This window comes from Bolinopsis microptera, chromosome 2 (genome assembly GCF_026151205.1).
Source record: "Bolinopsis microptera isolate Bmic1 chromosome 2, MBARI_Bmic_1.0, whole genome shotgun sequence".
Taxonomy (NCBI): Eukaryota; Metazoa; Ctenophora; class Tentaculata; order Lobata; family Bolinopsidae; genus Bolinopsis; species Bolinopsis microptera.
This window is the reverse complement of record NC_087073.1, coordinates 9034717-9055571: the sequence shown is the minus strand read 5'-3', so window position 1 is coordinate 9055571 and position 20855 is coordinate 9034717. Positions and strand designations below refer to the sequence as shown.

At 37.5% G+C, this 20855-nt stretch overlaps 2 protein-coding genes across 8 annotated transcripts in view; one reads left to right on the top strand and one right to left on the bottom strand.

The window, feature by feature from the left end:
* The window catches only part of LOC134811538 (semaphorin-5B-like), a 129145-nt gene that overhangs the window by 96202 nt on the left and 12088 nt on the right, over positions 1 to 20855 (bottom strand). The gene's annotated exons all lie outside the window — the stretch shown is intronic.
* On the top strand, positions 7398 to 10116 carry LOC134826762 (uncharacterized). Its single transcript, XM_063839258.1, has 6 exons — positions 7398 to 7664; positions 7811 to 7870; positions 7985 to 8093; positions 8635 to 9368; positions 9583 to 9691; positions 9837 to 10116. The coding sequence occupies exons 1-6, from the start codon at positions 7460 to 7462 to the stop codon at positions 10114 to 10116; spliced, it is 1497 nt and encodes a 498-aa protein (XP_063695328.1). The 5' UTR covers positions 7398 to 7459.

The window sequence follows — 20855 nt, the reverse complement described above, 5'->3', positions numbered from 1 at the left end:
GACATCTGATAATAAACTTGTTACATCCAGTACAACCCAAGATGTCAGCCGACACGACTTACAAAAATAAAGAAAGCTAGCATGTTATGTTCATTGTTCATAGTTTATCTAACGAGCATGCTTAGCACTTAGGCTGTACGGAAATAGCTTTAATTCTACGTCATATTAAAAACTTTACATCATTTTTGAGATACAAAAATAAATTTTAAAATAAATAACTCTTTTGCTGCTTAGGCGCGGCACCGCGCTTGTTCCACATGCTATACAGTGTGTAGCAACACATCGCTGAAAACAGAAGCTGAATGAGCTATAACATATAAGCAGTGCGCCGCGCCTAAACCTAAATCCATAAACTTAAAATATTGTCAAGATATTAAACGAGTTTTGCAAAATAATATAGCATGCTGACTTCGTAGGATATTACAATTATACCAGTGCCAGTTCCAAATGTGAGTCCGCGCTTAAACCAAAAGCAGTTGGCAAAAGGAGCCAGTTGCCTGCAAGAGCTTTACTAGCACCCGATTTACCACTTTTGGAGCACAAACTCAAACCTAAAACCGGCCAAGCACAAAAATATGTTATCGCCACGATTGGGTGGATTGATTCCCAGAATATTTATCAGCACGCGGCACTAATAATATATGAAGTTCATTATCGAATTTTAGATATGCCCTGGATCGTTTAACACATATATAAAAGGTTATTAAAAAATAATTAATGTTTGGTTCGTATAAATCGATATTAATCAATTATTTGAAATAGTATTTGTGTTTGTTATTATTAACTATTGAGTTGCGTTCGATTTAAATATTAAAACACTACTACAATACATTTCACAAAACAAAACGACGGGGACACAGAAAGGAGGAGGACAACACATCACACGGACGGAAACTGCTGCTGTTGACGAGTATCTGATTATATTAATTATGGGTCTTTTGTTCATTAAAATAAGTGTGATCATACTTCTAGAGTATATTGGGCTGACACAGTTGCTGCAAGGTTAACATTGGGGTCCAAAACCGGGAGTGTGATACAACTTAATTTCGCGTTACGTAGTAAGAGATACGAAATATAAAATATAAGATATAAGTGACGGTAGGTTCACGGATATAGCGCGGCGTCATTTCATTAATCTGGCGCGGTAAATCACGCTGGGTAATGAAATGATAGAGTTATACAATATTTAAGTTTCGCGCCGTACGTTTACACAATATATTTGTGAGTCCGTCCCACGTTCCAGACGTACACTCCAGACAAGTCCAGACACTAGTGTAAAGCGGGTGAGCTGATCAGTGTTCTGTGTTATATGTGTGAATATATAGTTTCTATGTTTGACTGTGGTGTGTATTGTGTGTGTTATTTTGTGTGTGTAGTATGAAATCTATATGGACTAGTTTGTATGTTCTTATTATAGGCACATGTCATTTCCATCAAAGTTGAGTTCTGACCATTCATCAGTATTTCCAGCTTTTTGAGCATTGAGTAGCATAGTTTTAATGCGACCTTTAACAAGTGCAATTGGGGACGAGAAGTCAATCTTACTAGAAGGTTTAAGGAATTTATTCCACATATTCGAGGTTTTATATACAAACAAATTGGTTGCAGCGGGGTTAATAAAGTAGTTATCACGTCGGGGTGACTTTTGAAATAAATTGTACATCGGTATTGGAGTGTGAAGTTTGATTATTTTAAACATTTCAAGTAGACAGTGGTACTTATACAAATTATGCACGCAGAGTATTTTGTTTCTGCTGAGAAGGGGTTTACTTGATTCTCGTTTATAGAAGTCGGCTCCAAGTTTTTGGGATCCAATTGGGCGGGTTCTAGCACATGTTTTGAACTTATTACTGTATGCCTCTTGATCACCAAATAGAATACGAGTGCACTTTTTTTGAATTTTAAATATTGGTTCAAGCCTATTGTTCGATATGCCTCCCCACACTGAGATCCCATATCCTAGATGAGATTCGAAGAGGGTGTGGTAGAGGTCATTATACAGCTCTTTAGGTATAAATCTTCTCATACGGCAGAGTTTACCGACTTCACACTTTAATTTAGAACTAAGATATGCAGTATGAGGTTTCCAGTTAAGGTTTTTATCTATAATAACGCCGAGGAATTTAGTTTCATCAACACGTTTAATGACTGTGTTATTCAACGTTAAAATAAGATCATTACTATTACTACTACTACTAGTTACATCCTTCTTTCCTGGTGTAAAGTGAATGTAACAGCATTTCTTGATGTTAATGTGGAGAAGATTGCATTTCATATAATTGTAAACAGAGTTCATTATAGTATTAGCTTTTTGGTAGAGATTCTGGACAGATTTATCGACTACAAATATATTGGTGTCATCAGCGAAAAGTATAAATTTTCCTAGGTCTGATGAGTTATAGATATCGTTTATGTAAATTATAAACAGTAGCGGTCCTAAAACACTACCTTGTGGTACTCCACAAATAACAGGGAGTTTATCAGATTCCTCACCTAAAACTGAAACGTACTGCTGTCTGTTAGATAGGTAACTTCCAATAAGCTCGTTTGCGTTACCTCTTATACCATATTTGTCAAGTTTTATGAGAAGTTTATCGTGACTGATAGTGTCAAATGCCTTTGATAAGTCAATAAAGATACCTAATACATGTTGCTTTTCCTTTATATGGGAGTTTACATAGTCAACTGAGTAATTAAGGGCGTGGTTAGTTGAGTGACTCTTCCTAAAACCAAACTGGTTCTCAAACAAAACGTTCTGCGACACAAGAAAACTGTACAAACGGGAGTAGATTACTTTCTCAAATAACTTTCCGAACACAGCTAGGGTAGATACTGGCCTATAGTTTTCGAGATATTCTGTACCGTCTTTTTTGTATATAGGGCTAATTTTACCAATTTTCAGTCGGTCTGGAAAAGTTCCATTTCTCATGTGTTCATTAAATAATACTGACAGGAGTGGGCTTATAATCTTAGACGTTCGTTTGATGACGTGAATAGGGATGTCACTAGCTTTTCCATTCTTGAGTTCGCTAATGATTTTCTCTATTTCTTCTGGTGTACAATCGCTGAGAAATATACTTGAGGTATTTGGTCTTGGTAAGTAGTCCGTAAAGCATTGAATTGGACTTAGTCTAATTTGACCGGTTGTACTGTATGATTCATTCAACTTAGGGGCAAGAGATACAAAGTAATTATTAAATTCGTTAGCTATAATTCTACGGTTCATTATTTTCTCATTATTAATAACAAACGGGGGTTTAATTTCTCGTTTCCCTTTGCCGCGTATCTTATTGATTAGTTGCCATGTTTTCTTACTGTCACCTTGAACTTCATTAAATTTACCCATATTGTACGAAGTTTGAGCCTTTTCACGTATAACTTTGAGTTCTTTTCTATAATATTTATAAGTTAAGTACTCACTGCGCTTTTTGTTACATACTGCGCAGTGACAGAAGCCACCTTTTGTGTCAGTATCTCCTAGATTGCACTTGACTTTGCGAGCTTTGACCCAGTTTTCGTATAGTTCGTGACAGTGATTTATTGATGTTATAATTGCTGGTGTAATCCATGGATTGTTTTGCATAGTGCGTTTTGTACATTTCGGGGTTTCTAACTTGAAACATTCGTCAAAAGCAACGTTAAATGTGTCAGCAAAGGTATCAAAACAATTTATTACAGTGTTATCAAGACTATTGGATAGTTTGTCGGTGAACTTATCTACGTTAGAGTTACAGTAGTCATAAAACTGTTCATACTTAATCTTGCAATCGTTCTGGTCAAGGTGTGTGTTGAGTGCTAAGAATATGGGGTGATGATGTGTGATTTTGTCTTTGAATGTGCCAGATGTTATAATGTTGTCTAAATCATTGGTAATGATGTTATCGATGCATGAAGGAATACAGCCGGGTTTTTCATGGGTCATTACAGATATGAGAGGATAGAAGCCTCGACTGTAAAGAACGTGTTCATATTTAGCAACCTTGTTGCTGTCGCCGTGAAGATTGATGTTAAAGTCACCAGCTATATACGAGTGTCTGGGGACTTTGTCCAGAGTGTCGGCTAGTTCACTTAGCGCTAAGTCAAAATTGCCACTCGGAGGGCGGTATAAAACTCCAACAAAGGTGCTTGAGTTACCACTGTTGAATCTTAAAAATAGGATTTCTAGGTTTTCACTCACATAGGAGAGGGTATTATCGATTGTTGCATTTAGTGACTGGTGGATATAAATTGCAACTCCGGTGCCCTTCTTTTTCTCTCGAAAGGTTGCTTGGTAAAAACTATTGTATTCGGTTAATTGATACAAACTACTTAATTCAGGTCCTACATTTGTTTCAGCAAGTGCAATTATGGAAAACTTTTTGTTATATCGGCGAAGATCTATACACATAGTATCAAAGTTACTTTTGTTACCGTCTATGTTTTGAAACATCATTGACATTTGACCTTCGGTTAAAGTTTCTAGAGTTTGATTAATTTGACTTCTGTTAAGCTGAGAACAACTGTTTAAAATTTGCGAGAGCTTAGTTATCGTATCGTCTAGATCGATTTCTTCGTCGGAAATATCATATTTGAACGGGTTGTATCGTTTTACAGCAAGATTTACACATGTATTGCAGAGAAAGTTACCGCATAAATCGGTATTGACAATATTGTAGCATTTATGATGAGTTGCATGGTTACATTCGGAACACTCGACTATGGCTTGGCCCACATAGATACCCTTGCAGCAGTGTTTACATACCTCTTTAGTTAGAGTAGTCATGACGGTTGGTAGCCGTCAGGAGCACCAGATACTCGTTTATCAGCAGGAAGAGAGCGTGCAGTTATGTCACGAAATGATGTGGAGTCCACCTGATTCCCCCCTCGTCCAGCTCTGCGTCTGTCTCGACCACCATTAACTCTAAGAAGAATAGTATTTTTAATGATTGCTGCTAATTTTGCAACCCCCCTCCAATTGAGGTGTAAGTAATCAGGTTTCTGGAACTTCGTCAACCTTTTTGACAAGTGTTGGCTTAATAGCCCGTTCTCATCAGCAAAGCTTGGAAACCCTTCTACCAGTCTCACACCAAAGTTGAAAGGGAGAAGCTGGGTTTGAATCAGATAGTTAAAGAAATTGACTCTTCTATTTAAATCAATACATTTAGTTGGCAGCAGCGGACATATATAAACATTAGTTTTTTTATTGACAGCTTGAATTTCAGCAATTTTACTAGTAAATTTATTGAACACTTGTTTGATGTCAGATGGAGTTTGATGTCAGATGATTTGTACTCATACTGTTTGCAGATCACTTGAAAGGATTTGTACGGCGGGGTATTCCCAGGAAACCTTACTGGCTGGAGCCTAACTTTGAAAGTAAAAGAGATAGCGTCTTCCGGTTTTTTGCAAAATGTTCGTTTCGCAAAAATAACGTTTCCCCCCAGGGGGGAAATTGAAAACAACGTAGATTTTGAATTATCACGAAAAGTCATATTTTAGGCCTTATAAAACTGCGTAGCTTTAACTTTGCAGATTGTTGTTCTCTGATTGGCTGAATCGTATCACGTGGTACGCGGTACAATTGCATTCTTGGAATATTTGAAGCGTGCAAATGCAATGAACTAGCGAGCGCGCGCGGAGTTCAACATGCTGTGAAAAGGCGATCACCCTGTAGTAATATCGCTAGCCAGTAAGGATTGCTGGGTATGAGATAGCCGAGAAGCTGCAAAGGGGGGGGGGGGGGGGGGGGTTGATGGCGAGTTATGCTTTGTCAAAGTGAATGCTTTTTAAAATGAAACCGAAAGTCTTTAAACTGTGCGTTGTGTTGGTTTTATGTATCGATTCGCATGACCTGTGACGAAATACCCAATTAGAGTTAGTACAAGCCAAACACAAGGATATCTCGTGAACAGATCATATGCACCTGTTGCAGCCGGTCGCAGACCTTGGTCGCTATAATTGAGCTCTAAGTGACATTAAGTGACCGTTGAGCCACACTTCTTGACAAATTCTGTTTAGAATAACGACCCAATCATAAGGTAAAAAGTATAGGCTGTATTTTAAGGGCTAATCTCAGTCCATCTAAGTCGTAAGTTTGGAGGAATAATACGGCTAATTTTGCGATTCTTTAAAGTCTTGAACCAAAATACCCTGCTGCGCCGTCAACTGGGCCCAGGAAACCTTACTGGCTGGAGCCTAACTTTGAAAGTAAAAGAGATAGCGTCTTCCGGTTTTTTGCAAAATGTTCGTTTCGCAAAAATAACGTTTCCCCCCAGGGGGGAAATTGAAAACAACGTAGATTTTGAATTATCACGAAAAGTCATATTTTAGGCCTTATAAAACTGCGTAGCTTTAACTTTGCAGATTGTTGTTCTCTGATTGGCTGAATCGTATCACGTGGTACGCGGTACAATTGCATTCTTGGAATATTTGAAGCGTGCAAATGCAATGAACTAGCGAGCGCGCGCGGAGTTCAACAAGCTGTGAAAAGGCGATCACCCTGTAGTAATATCGCTAGCCAGTAAGGATTGCTGGGTTTTTCTGGGCCAGCGGCGCTCAGCCTGTCATTCCGCAAAATGTTCATAATATGTTTATAAACATTTAGCCTGGGGTCTGCAAGAATATTTTTGTGCTACTTATTATAAGTGGCGCGATGCACTACTAGGCCGCGCCGCGCACCAAATAATGTTTCTCGCAACCACAATTTTTGAAGTACCTTGCTGAGAACTGATAAGAAAGGCCAAACGCATTGCGATGTAATGTCCTTTATTAGAAGCATACTGCGATACGCCGAAAGTTTGCCACCCACTTCAATAAGTAATTTGGAACTTACCTTGATCAACACTCCTAGATCATTTTTTTTTTGAAAATTCAATTAATCATTATATATATAAATCAAGCGTTACATTTCAGCCATGCAAAATTACAATGACATATTTTGATTACTAAATGATAAATGGTACTGCAATATAAGTTGCTTAATGTTTGGCCGGATGACAACTAACGAGAAAAATAAACTTGATTATATAATAATTAATTCGGCTGAACGAACACATAGCAAGAGCCACATTAACGTTGGGGCCGTCAAAAGGTCTGGGAGTGTTTGATGGGCGAGAGCCTGAACTGCTTGTTGTTGTTAAGTGAATTTGTGGAATGTAATTTTTAGTTTACCGTTTTATATATTACTAAGGGTTTTATTTTCTACCCTGGTTTTAAAAATTGTATTGGTTTATTCATTTTCAAGGATGTCTAACCTTATAGCTAGACAATCACCATTATTAAAATTATCCGTGTATATTGTTTAGTTTGAATATTATGGTCGGAAATACTATTTGCCAGACCCCTAAATCACCTACAATAATGTTTACATTGTGATGCATTCAAATCTGCGAATGGATCTTTGATGTTCCTATGTTTACTTTAGCTCACAAGTTTTTCTTCTAAGATTACATGGAATAGTTACATAAAGTTAGTTGTTGTTATGACAACATTAACTTACCTTTCTACCTTGGAAGAAGTAACTTCGTGCCCTGATAATGTCTTGGGCCATGAAATTGGACACCTATCCCCTGATGTGGTAACGAGATATATTTTCTTTCTTCGGTCAGAACTGCAAAGTGCAAGACAATACATAGAGGCAAAGGACCAAGAAATCAATTTCCTCAAGTTCAAATTAAACGACATGAGTGAGTCTTACTAAAATCACAGCCACTATCATTTACTTGCTGCTATTCATTCCTTCATTTAAGTTTATTACTAGAACTCTTATTTCTAGAAGATAATAACAAGCAATAATATGCTGTACTTTGCCCTAAACAACCTTTAATTTCAGATATATCAGACCCGTTCTCACCAGACACATCCGCATCCTGTTCAACGAGCAATCATAATGGTAAATTAAGAACAAATCATGGTACTTCAAACAGACAATCGAAATCATGCAGATATTTTGTGGCATGGTTGTGTCATGAAATTTGAAGGATTATACAATAAACTTCTTTTTCAGGATTCATAAATCTAACACTTCATAAGACAAAGGTCTCCCAGTCTTCAACAGGGTGGGGTGGTGACTGCTTGCGAGCAGTTGATGGTAATACTGATGGGACCTATAAAAAGTAAGCTAAATTTATCTTCTTCGTCACCTTAACCAACCTGGAACAGTCAGATTCCACTGAATTTGTAGTTTTCTTTCTTGATTTGTACTGTACTATTAAGGCAAACCTATTAGTACCTGCTAGTTTATCAAAGAGCATTTCTACTTCGTTCTCCTGAGCTCTTTGGACATTTTTACAAGCCTTTTTGAGATATTATGATTCGATGAAATCAGTATCGAGTACATCCAAACCCAGATTAACCGCCCCCGATTTACCGCAATCACCTATTTACCGCAATTCTCATTTACTGCAATCCCAATTTACAGCAATCTCTGATTTCCCCCAAATTAGGAATTAACATATAAATTTTAACAATCAAAACCCTGATTTACTGCCGACACAGATTTAACACAGCTTTTACTTTTCTCCCAAATCCCGCTGTATAGTATTTTATTGTACCACATTTACTTTTAAACCTGCTGAATAAATAGTATTGGTATCGAACAGATTTTAACTTCTGAAGTTTGTAGGTTTTCTAAACTTGATGTCATAATTTCACCAGGAATGGTGTCACACATACTGATCCGAAAGTTGATGAGGGTTGGGCATGGTGGAGTTGTGATTTGGATGGTTGGTATAAGGTCAACTCCGTAAGAATTTACAATAGAGTTGAATGTTCTGAAAGAATAGATGGTGCTTCAATTCTGTTAGGGAAAAAAGTAATTGGAACTATTCGTTATAACCAAGGACAACAACTCTATGAGTTTTTTGCTGACAACTATCCTGCAAACTGTGTAACAGTGATATTGACGACAGGAAAGCCTCTTTCATTGGCACAAGTGGAAGTTTGGGGCAACAGCATGCAAATTCATCCACTGTATAATGTTGCTAAAAAACAGCCTTGCTTCCAATCTTCAATTTCACATTTGCATGGTGGTGATCCAAACAGGGCTGTTGATGGGATTGAAGATCCAAGGTATATCTCTGGGCATACAACTCATAATGATAATAAGAAGGAGAAGTCAGCATGGTGGAATGTGGTGTTGGATAAACGGTTTAGAATACATGAAATCAACTTATTGAACCGTCTGGAATGTTCTAAGAGGATAAACAAAGCAGAAGTGTTCATTGATTCTTATCTTATCCATACAATCGAATACAAACCTGGATTGTTGTGGTATCACATACCAGTAAAAGGAGTTAGGTATGGCAAGAAAGTAGAAATCAAGTTGAATACTGGAGAACCACTTAGTCTGAGTGAGGTGGTTGTTATGAGTGATTGTACCACTGAACCAGGTGAAAATATATACCAAATTCAAGTATAATTTATGTTATTTGAATGCAAGATCTCTTTCTCATTCTCTGATTATTGAAGGCAGGAGCGTTAACAAGCTCCGTTTTAATAAAAAAATTCATAATGAATTCAAGCCTCATATTGTGTTTCCCTTTGTGTCCAAATGCAACAAGCTCAAAATTCAAAAATATGTCTTTTCACATTTTTTTCTTTCAGATTTGATAAACTTGGCTCATAGAAAAACTCGGGTTACACAGTCTTCAACTGGATGGGGTGGTGATCCACTTAGAGCTGTTGATGGTAGTACAGATGGTGTTTATGAAAGGTATTTAATAAGTAGTCACTACTTCTGTACTATATTATAATCTAGTACAATATTATTAGGTAATTCACATTCTCAAACTTAGATATCCTCTTCTGTAGTCTTACTGTGACTATTTTGTACAAATGTTGACCCAATGTTCTTTCAGTAAAGGGGTTACTCATACTGATCCTGGGAGAGATAAATCGTGGGCTTGGTGGCATTGTGATCTTGAGGATTTTTACAAAATAAGATCAGTAAAGATATACAATAGAGTAGAGTGTGCTGATAGGATTAATAATGCTGCCATTCTTTTGGGAAAGAAAGTCGTAAGAACAATCCAATATGAAAAAGGCAAGCAAGTCTACGAATTTCTTACAGATGATTACAGTGCTTCAACTGTATCTATAATGGCGCAGGAGGGTCAACCTGAAAAGAACATTGCTTGACCCTCCTGCCCCACCGCATGGATCAGGAGGTTCATTTCAGAAACAGTGCTTGACCCTCCTGCCCCACCACATGGATCAGGAGGTTCATTTCAGAAAAAACAGTGCTTGACCCTCCTGCCCCACCACATGGATCAGGAGGTTCATTTCAGAAAAAACAGTGCTTGACCCTCCTGCCCCACCACATGGATTACGGGGGTCATTTGATACCCACAAGCCATGTGCACTTATTTCTACATCGCGCGCGATACGTGGTGTGCGTGATTACATGAAATCTTACCGCGCCCTACGCCAAGTAGACGATAAGCGTGGTCGAAGAGCGAGAGTCGGTACAATAAATAAAACGAGAGGTTGGTACATTTAACTGGCATTTTTTAACCGTGGTACAATCAAATTGCATACAGCCGACACAGGATGAGGGGGGGGGGGCAATGACTACTGATGAGACTTTGAGTCACCATGGGGACGAAAATCATAGGGACTGAAGGTCAAATCGCTGGTGGAAAGTTTTCCATTTGTCCCCCATAAGTACCCAAAGTTTTGGGCGAGTTTGATGTAGTTTTGGATATTATCTTTATTAAATGACATCTAAAGGAGACTTTTGGGTACCAATGGGGGGCTAAAAATCTTGAGACTTGAGGTTAAATTGCTGGGCGAAATTCTGCACTTGTCCCCAAAGTACCCAAAGTCATTGGGCCCCCCCCCCCCCTCCCCCGGGTGAGGTACGGAGAAAATTAACTGAGCTCAAGCTACATTTCCAGATTCCCGCCAGGGCACCGTCGCTCATGCTGCAAAAGTGGTGTTGAGAGATGCCCACGTCATCTCACTAAACTGTGTCACGAATACCTGAAATGCAGACGTGCAGAACAAACATAACTCTGATCTATATTTTTCATAAAACTTTCAGGATTGCCACGAGGGGAAAAGACACACTGTCCGAGAAGCTAGAAATGCATGAATCATAGGTTACATGGATAGGGGGAAAGAAGTTTTAAAAAACATGAAAATTGTGAAAGGAAAAGAAGTAAGAAATGAGAAAGGGTAGATTTAAAATGTTTGATAATCGATTTTGTGCTGAAGAACTCCGTCCGCTGGACGCTTCCGGCTACTTATGATAATTCGAATAAATTTGAGGATTCAAGACAACTACGAATACGAATGCTTTATAGCAGTGGTCAAGCTCGTGGCAAGCTCTTGTTTGCTGCGCATTGCTGCAATGTTAACCGCAGTATAACTGTCAAAATATTTGAATTTGCTTACCTAGTGCTTTGTTTGATAAAGCATACATACTTTATATACCGAAAATCATAACTCCTTTTGATTCTTCGGTTTGAGAATTGTGCGGTCACACATCTCTGCTATGTCTGAAAAGGTGGCAGGGAAATATTGAAACTTACTTAACACTATATTTACTTGTTAAACCTTGACTACTATAACTAGGGCAGTAGGGAAACGCCATAAAGTAGATCATCGGACTAAAACAACTTAACCTTCATCCAAGAGTCCTAGTTAGCAGCATTGTAGCGATAAGATACCACCATAGTTTGAGCTGTCGACACTGAAATAAAACAAACAATTTACTTTTCACTACTGCAGGGGAATCCTTTAACATATAAAGAATAAAGAATAATTTTTGTTTTTTTTCATCGGGCCTCAGGGGAGGCCTCGAAAAACCGAAAAAAGAAAAAACCAGTGGACTGGTATTAAAAGCACCATCTCGATCGTGAACCCGATATGCGCTTCTGATTTTTCGCCCGCCTGAATAAGCAACAGAAACATTTTGCGGGTACGGTCTCGACCAAAATGAAAATAAAGATACCCCAAATTTTTTTTTTTGGGCCGATTCACACGCCCCAAGCCCCGCTTTGACCCTAAAGCCAACTTTCGTATAATTGAAAATCGTGTATGTTTTTTACAATCCGGGTTTTTTGGAGAGGACACCATTCCCGGGTCAAGGACACACCAATGGGGGTTTTTTTGGCTTGTGAAAATTCTTTCAAATGCCCGTTTTTTTTTCTGGGGGTCACATACCTACGGCAAATTATCTTTGTTTTTTAATAGTCAAGCCAAGCTTTAAAGTTTTAAAAAGTTCTCCCGGACAAAGACGGCCGACATAATATCTTCACTCCAGGAAAAGTCAGAACTCTTTCCACACCACATTCTTAATGTACACGACACAGAACGACGAGGTAGCCCCACGCCGCAGTAAACTGTAAATTTCTGACCCGGAACGAGCCCAGCAACAGTAGACAGCTGCGGAGCTATGTACGGTTTGCAGATTTAAGAGCTTATGCAATAAGCAGTTCACCGTTCACTCTCATGTATTGACTCTTCTTCTTTTGAACAACAAATGTCCATTGAATGATGCCAAGCTAGCGATTATGATTAGAAAAGTACCGTGATTTACACTGATGGCTCATACAAGGGACTTGTTGGACGTCGTGAATTGGAGACCTGCAGCTGTAATCAGTATTCAGTACTTCACTACCAGATGTGCGAGGCCGAGGTTTCCGTTTGAACAACATTACAAGTGGACCACCCAGCCGGGATATCACGCGCTAGTTGACATGAGATCTGATTCTCCCGGGAAAATTGGGCGAGATGACCGGTGTCCTGTCAGAGGTCACGGAAGACAAAGGATACAAAAATATAAATATTTATTGTACAATTACAATAGTCTATAAACTTTACAAATTCGCCTACCATCACGTGACCCTCGTCAACGAGCAAGTGAAAAATGTGTTCACAGCAGTTATATTATTACGGTAACTACACACATAGATTGACAAGCTAAGCGTACAGAAAAACGTCCAACTCCGGACTATATTAAAACTCCGTATAATAGCGTTTGACGGAGCAATTTAATGGCCTGGAGTAGGAAACTTTGTTGACCGAATAAATTGATCCGAAAGGCGAAAGATACATATGAGAGGCCATCATAAGATGGTACCAAATATCTCTGTGCAAAAGTCCTTTTTACTTTTTTAAGCGTCAAAAGTCGGTGCACTTACTTTATCCATCGTAAAAAGGCATCCCCTGGTGGCTCGTAAAGTATCGATTTAGCTGTCTAGTAGCCATCTTCTGTGCTCTCTGGCAGTCTAAGAAGAAACATTATATACGACTCTATACAAATAATCTTATTATAAAACAGGATCATACATAGTTAATAGAACTCCATTAGAAAACATCTTAACTACGTAATCTTGGCCTAGTACAACTTTTCCAACATTTCCCCTACAGCTCAATTCCCTTATTTCTTTAAATCACTCAAATTTCTAAGTTCTTTTCTATATTAAGTCACCCCAAAACATATTGAAAGTTTGTTTTGGGTCACCAACCCCCTTTAAATTTACCACACATTTAAACAAATTCTTTTTTGGGGAAAAAAATTTTAAAAAGAAGCTTTACAACTTAACTCAAACAATGTTTCTTCTGTCCCGCTTTTGATTTTTTTTTTCAAAAGTTCGCACTTTCGGTACCCATGTTCACCCCCCAAACCTGAAAAAATTTGGTTCACAATAATTTTGGTTCCCATAAAAAATTAGGGTTACCATAAAAAAGGTCAAAATTTTTGTTAATTTTTCCAACAACAAATTATTCGTATTTTAAGCCCTTTTTTTAAACATTTAATTTTTTAAAATTTATTCAGCTAGCTTTTTTGACTAAAAATTTTTCGATCGGGGAAATTATTAAAGACGAAAACTTACAAATCAATTACTACACACAACTTTTACCTATAAACCAGAGCGATTTGTTAAATTCCCGAAAATAAATTCTTAATCAAACCCCAGAATGCTCGCGAAATTTTATCCCCTTTAAAATAATCCTCCCAAAAAAATTTTTTTTTAAACAAAAAATTTTTAGGAAATTTTGCAAATTTATGGTTAAATAGATTTTCTTTCCGGGGAAAGGGGAATTTCGGCGGATTAAAAACACCAGAAATTTGGTTTTTAAATTATTTACTTTTTTTCAAATTGGGGGCACTGCAACGAGAATTAGAAAAATTAAATAAAAAATTTACGCCAAAAACATTTATGACAAAACCAACGACTTAACCTCTGCACTTTTTTTGGGAGTTCAATACATTTGCACAACTCTTTGTTAACTTTAAATTTTTTTAAAATGGAAAACAATCTGGTTGTATCCTACAAAAAACGATTTTTTATAAACGTTAAAACATGTCGCGGAATATTCAAAAAGGCTTTTGGGCTTTTTTTTACAACAGAAACAAGGAATTGAAATATCATTGTAAACTAAAACTGACAAGGGTAATCATAACATAACATTGTGCTCACAGTGTCCACTCCATTCCTGAAAAAAGCCCATTTTCTTCCAATAAGGACAACAAATAGAGTATAAGATTGCTCTAAACCGTGTTCAAATGTGTCAACAACGTACTCCAAATTTATATCACCAAATGCATCAACATTAAGAGTCAACCTGTACGTGTACTACTACGGACTAACAAGACTATTTTCCTCCTAAATGTTCCTACTGTTTCAAATTATAGTAAAACTGAGAGAAGCTTTAGTTACTGTGGACCCTTTGTTTGGAATCAGCTTCCTTAGCAATTGAGAACATTAACCGATATCGTCTTGTTCAAAAAAGAGATAAATACGCATCTCTTAAAAAAGCAGTCATATAAGTAGCATATAATACTTTCTCATAAAACCCAAACTTCATAAAAATAAGTTCTAATGCACATATTCATGAGTCCCTTTAGATGGCTTGAACTGAATCTTTACTTAGCTGTCTTACTTTAGTGCTCAGTGTCAACAAGAATTGTCATTATATTGTCCCTGTGATAATATTCAATTTCAAGTCAATATATCATAGTTATTGAATGCCTATATATATCCTGAAGTTAGGACTATGATTTGACCTGCCCATCCCCTAATTTTGGAAGTTATATGCTCCTATCGTAAAATGAGGTTAATTGAATGAAGGCTTCATGTTATTCCCGTATTATCACGTCATCTTACATCACATTATCAGGTCCAGTATATCCATAATTAAGACACCAATTGAATAATGAAATGTGAATTTGTTTAGAGAAATAAAATTTAGATCGGAAAATTTTGATCCTTCCCCCCCCCCCCCCCCCGCCCCCCTCTGGCCTTATTTCATTAAATCCATAACACCTGATTCTTGAAGTTACTCACAAGGCGAGGAACATCCTAGCCTGTCCACATCTGGGAGGTCTACACAGGAAACAGGAGCTCATTTAGCTCTAGGTCACCAGGCTGTGACAGTAGTCTTGATGTCCATTGTCCCTCCTTGCTGCGATTTAACAGGTAACTCATAAATGAAAAAAATTAAAGAAATAAAAAAGAAATTGAATGTCTATAGGGACCCCCGGGGGGCAAGACGGGGAAATTATTTGAATACCCCCCAAAATAAAAATCAGACGGTCAAGGGAAACTAAATGTAGTAAAAAATGACCCCCCCTCCGAAAGAAAAAGAAATAATAAAACAGCTCGCCAGAAAACTTTTTAGGGGATCTCGCTAATAACATTTTTACTTTCAACCAAAACATAAAATTAAAGATTTAAAGAGTCCAAAAAGGAAATTTAACACAAATAATATTAAATTTTTTCCGCAACAATCACTCCATAAAACGTGGGAGTATTGATAATTGAGTTCCAACACCATTTGTTTTGGGTCCTAAAATCCGACCCTCTAAACCCCTAAAAGAAACTATACATGTCATGGAAATGATACATTATGGGATTTTATGCAAACGATGCTCCCAAAGGGCCCCACGTCTTTTTTAGAAACAAAAAAAAAAGTAAAACCTAATCAAAATGCTGAGCAGATGAAGCCAAGACTTGAAGGAAAAACGAAGAGACAACCAGAATGGGCTTCAGACCTGGTTGCTCTACAACTTCGCACATTCTTGTTCTGTGAAGGAAGTTATATAGGGTCTAAAGAGTGTGAAGGGCCACTATGTGTTTATAGATTTTAATAAAGCCTTGACAGTGTACATAAAGGTTTGCTTATTAAGATCTTAAAGCAAATGGTATACCAGAATACATAGTGCGATTGATCTACACAAACACAGTGGCTGTAAGTAATCACAACTGCAGGATGGTATTACAGGGGTCTTCGAAGTCCTGGTAGGATCAGGATTCGGGAGTACTGCAAAGAGACACCTCATACTTGTTCATCATCGTGATTGACTATATCATGACAGTGGCTATAGATGATACTCAGACTCTGGGTTCTCTCTGAAGCCTGCACAGGGTGTAGAAGGATTTGTGCTGAAAATAGCGCATATGTCAAATTCTCAGATGATGGTGCCCTTATCACTGATATAATTGAATGGGGCAAAACTACTCCTGGACCAGGCTATAGGAAGCAGCAAAAAGTGGTGGGTTAGTCTTGAACAACTCTAAAACAAATCTCATGAACTCTAAACACTATAGAGGAAAGTAGACTTTAAAGCTGTTCTGGAAACCAGCTGAAAACGTACCTTTGGGGCATAGATTTCAACAACTGATAAAGACTTTAAGAGACTTTTCAAGAGCAACTATGAAGATCCAAGAGCGTAGGAATGCAACTACTGTGCCATATACCTGGCACCTTGAACTAGTTGCTAAGTGTGGGTTACTTAATGAAACCTAACCATGGTGTGCTGAGCAGGGGAAGAACAGTCCATAACTTATGTTGTAGCCTAAGGGCTGATACGGGTTTTGAGTAACACTGGAGAAATCACGGGGACGTATGGAGGATAGAATCTATCGAGACAGTGCATCAATACTCGGACGCTGAAGCCTAATTAAGAGAAGTTTAAAAGTTCACAATCATAATTATTATTTAAAATTGCCTCTAATAGCGACTGAGTATCCAGCTTGAGAGTCGTCTTCCAGCCAGTTTATTCAGAAATAAATAAAAATGCAGAACCTAACAAAAGGACTAAAAATAACTCCAAGATATATTTCATGAAAATTACTAAATTGCATTGGCTCTCGATTCCAATGGATTTTTGTTAATGATTGCGTTGACAGAATGCGCGGCGCGCAAAAATTATCATTTGAAATTTGTTTGTTGTTCAAACATATTTCATAAAATAATCTGTAATATATAGTTCTAATAGTGTGAATAAAAAGAATAATCTCAATATAAAACACTAAACAGATTACCTGAGGACCCCAGGCTTTATGTTGGGTAAACATTAGAGATTAGGCCGGAATGACAGGCTGAGCGCGCCCAGTAATAGAACAGAGCAAAAACGAGGATCGCGCAAAAATCATATCTATTTTGACAATTTTCCGGGATTTTGAACAGAACCTTGTTTTATACATATTGTATAATTAACAAAATACGCAAACCGTTAATTTATTGATCCATAAAGTTTTTTAAATTCTTTATATTTTCGTATATAAAATTATTTTTGCAAACTATTGACCGGGGACTCTACAAGTAAAAATTTATGGATCAAGATTTTAATGTTTTGCGTATTTGGTTTACATATTTTAAATGGTTCCTATTTAAAATCGCGGAAAATGTCAAAATAGATAGAAGTTTTTGCGCGATCCTCGTGTTTGCTCTGTTTAGTGGTTATATTTTGAGATTATTCTTTTTTATACACTATTAGAACTATATTATTACAGATTATTTTATGAATTTGTTTAACAACAAACAATTTGCAATGATAATTTTTGCGCGCCGCGCATTTTGTCAACGCATCATTACTAAAATTCTTTTGAATCGAGCGCCAATGCAAATTCAGTAATTTTCATGAAATATAGTATCTTGGATCATTTTAGTCCTTTTGTTAGGTTCTGCATTTTATTTATTTCTGATAAACTGGCGGGAAGACTCTATCAAGCTGATTATCAGTAGCTATTAGAGGCAATTTTAAATAATATTATGATTGTGAACTTTAAACTTCTCTTAATTTAGGCTTCACGCCGAGTATTGATGCACTGTCTCGATAGATTTCTATCCTCCATAAGTCCCGTGATTTTCTCCAGTGTTACGCAAATCCCGATCAGCCCTTAGGCTATCAACATAAAGTTATGACTGTTCTACCCCTGCTCAGCACCCATGGTTAGGTTCATTAAGTACCCCACACTTAGCAACTAGTTCAGGTGCCAGTGTATATGGCAAAGCTAGTTGCATCCTACGCTCTTGTATCTTCATAGTTGCTCTTGAAAAGTCTCTCTAAAGTCTCTCTCAGTTGTTGATATCTATGCCCCCAAGGTACGTTTTCCAGCAGGTGTTCCAGAACAGCTTTAAAGTCTACTTTCCTCTGTAGTGTTTAGAGTCATGAGATGGGTTTGAAGAGGTTGTTCAAGACTAACCCACACTTTTTGCTGCTTCCTATAGCCTGTCCAGAGTAGTTTTGCCCCATTCAATTATATCAGTGATATGCACCATCATCTGAGAATTTGACATATGCGATATTTTTCAGCACAAATCCATCTACACCCTGTGCAGTCTTAAGAGGAACCCAGAGTCTGAGTCATCATCTATAGCCACTGTCATGAGATAGTCAATCACGATGATGAACAAGTATGAGGTGTCTCTTTGCAGTACCCCGAATCCTGATCCTACCAGGACTTCGAAGACCCCTGTAATCCCATTCTGGTATACCATTTGCTTTTGTTCTTAAAAACTTACTTTTACTTAAGGGGCTTTACGCCTATTGTGCGCGCCCATAAACCATCCGCCTTTTCCGCCCCCTTCCCAGTGTGTTGAACCCGGCACTCGAGGCTTCAAAAAGCATGGCTGGCTTTTTAAAAACAAACCTTTATTACCTGTCAAAGGGTTTATTAAAATCTTTAAAAACCATAGTGGCCCTTTACACTCATGGCCTTTAGACCCTTATAATTCTCACAAACAAAATGGGGGAATTGTAAGCAACCAGTTTAACCTTCTGGGGCTCTTTGTTTTTTTTCAACTTTGCTTCATCCTCTCACATTTGATTAGGTTTTACTTTTTGTTTTTGATTCTAAAAACAAAAACGGCCTGGTACACTCTGTTTTTCAAAAACTACCTACAAAAAATATCCTTACCCATGACATTTTATTTTTTTTTAGGGGTTTTTAAAAAGGGGGGGATTTTTTACCAACAATATATAGGTGATCTGGAACTCAAGTCTTAATCAAATACTCCTACATGATTTATGGAGTGATTTGTTGCAGTGAATGAATTTAAATATATATTTTGTGTTAAATTCCTAGTTGGACTCTTAACTCTTTAATTGTTATATGTTATTGATTGAACCAATACAAGTAACATGTTACTCTAGCGAGATCTCCATGCCAAAAAGATTAGTCTGCGCGACTTTTTTATTACTTTACTTATACATCTTCGAGGGTAGGTAACATTTCTACTACATTTAAGCTCTTCCTATAGACCTGCCTCTTGATCTCTTCCTATTTTTTGGGTTGGTCATTCAAGTAGACAGTTGGGTAACCGATCTTCCAGGCATTCCTACTGACAAGTCCAAAGCAATGCAGCTAGTTTGTTGTAAGTATGCGTATGTCAGTAAGGGAAGTTATTAATGCCCTTCTTAAAAACATCCCTTGGACCAAGAGGGAAGATAAAGTGAGTGTGTAATGTCACCAGACAGTAACCACCAACTCTAATCAAAGATTCAGATCCACTTGTCACAGAAAATATTCGAAGAGGATTCTTTTAGATATTAATATAAGTACATTAAAAATTCAAGGTGTTATTATTATAACCTGACTTTCCCCTCCGGGGGCCCATCATAACACATTCAACTTTAACTTATTCTTTTTCCTGATGTTACCTGAAACGCAGAACTTTGGACAAGGGCACAAGCTACGTCCAGCCTGTGACCTAGAGCTAAAACACGTTTCCGTTAAACCCCCCAATGCTGGACAGCTAGGGTGTTCCCGCCTGTTAACTTCAAAATCAGGGGTTTTTGGGTTTAATGAAATAAGGGCCCGAGGGGGGGGGGGGGGGGGAAGGATCAAAATTTTCGACCTAAATTTTTTTTTCTCTAAACAAATTTACATTCTTTTTTTTAATTGGGCTTTAAAAAGGAAACGGGCCTGATAATGTTTTTAAAGCGGATAATCAGAATAAAAAAAAAGCCTTCATTTAAATTTCCTCTTTTCACGAAAAGGGGCATAAAACTTTCCCAAAAATTTGGGGATGGGGCAGGTCAAATCATAGTCCTAACTTCAGGATATATATAGGCAATTCAATAACTATGATATATTGACTTGAAATTGAATATTATCACAGGGAAGAATATAATGACAAATTCTTGTTGACACTGAGCACTAAACAAATGACAGCTAAGTAAAGATTCAGTTCAAGCCATCTAAAGCGACTCATGAATATGTCATTAGAACTTATTTTTATGAAGTTTGGGTTTATGAGAAAGTTATTATATGCTACTTATATGAATGCTTTTTCCAAAGAGATGCGTATTTATTCTCTTTTAAACAAGACGATATCGGTTAATGTTCTCAAATTGCAAAGGAAGCTGATTCCAAACAAAGGGTCCACAGTAACTAAAGCTTCTCTCAGTTTTACTATAATTTGAAACAGTAGGAACATTTAGAGGAAATAGTCTTGTTCAGTCCGTAGTACACGTCCAGGTTGACTCTTAATGTTGATGCATTTGGTGATATTAGTGCTTTCATGCAACAAGGTAAAACAAATCCTGTATGTCATTTCCAGGGTTGGACTGGAATGGCCCGCTTAAAGAACCTCCACCGTTTCATACTAAATTTTTCCCAAAAATGTAATAGATTTTT

Excerpts from the sequence above, each read along its gene's own strand:
- LOC134826762 (XM_063839258.1), top strand. The coding sequence starts at position 7,460 with ATGACAACATTAACTTACCTTTCTACCTTGGAAGAAGTAACTTCGTGC. Across the intron at positions 7,871-7,984 it reads TTCAACGAGCAATCATAATG|GATTCATAAATCTAACACTT; the intron begins GTAAATTAAGAA and ends CTTCTTTTTCAG. Across the intron at positions 9,692-9,836 it reads ACAGATGGTGTTTATGAAAG|TAAAGGGGTTACTCATACTG; the intron begins GTATTTAATAAG and ends ATGTTCTTTCAG.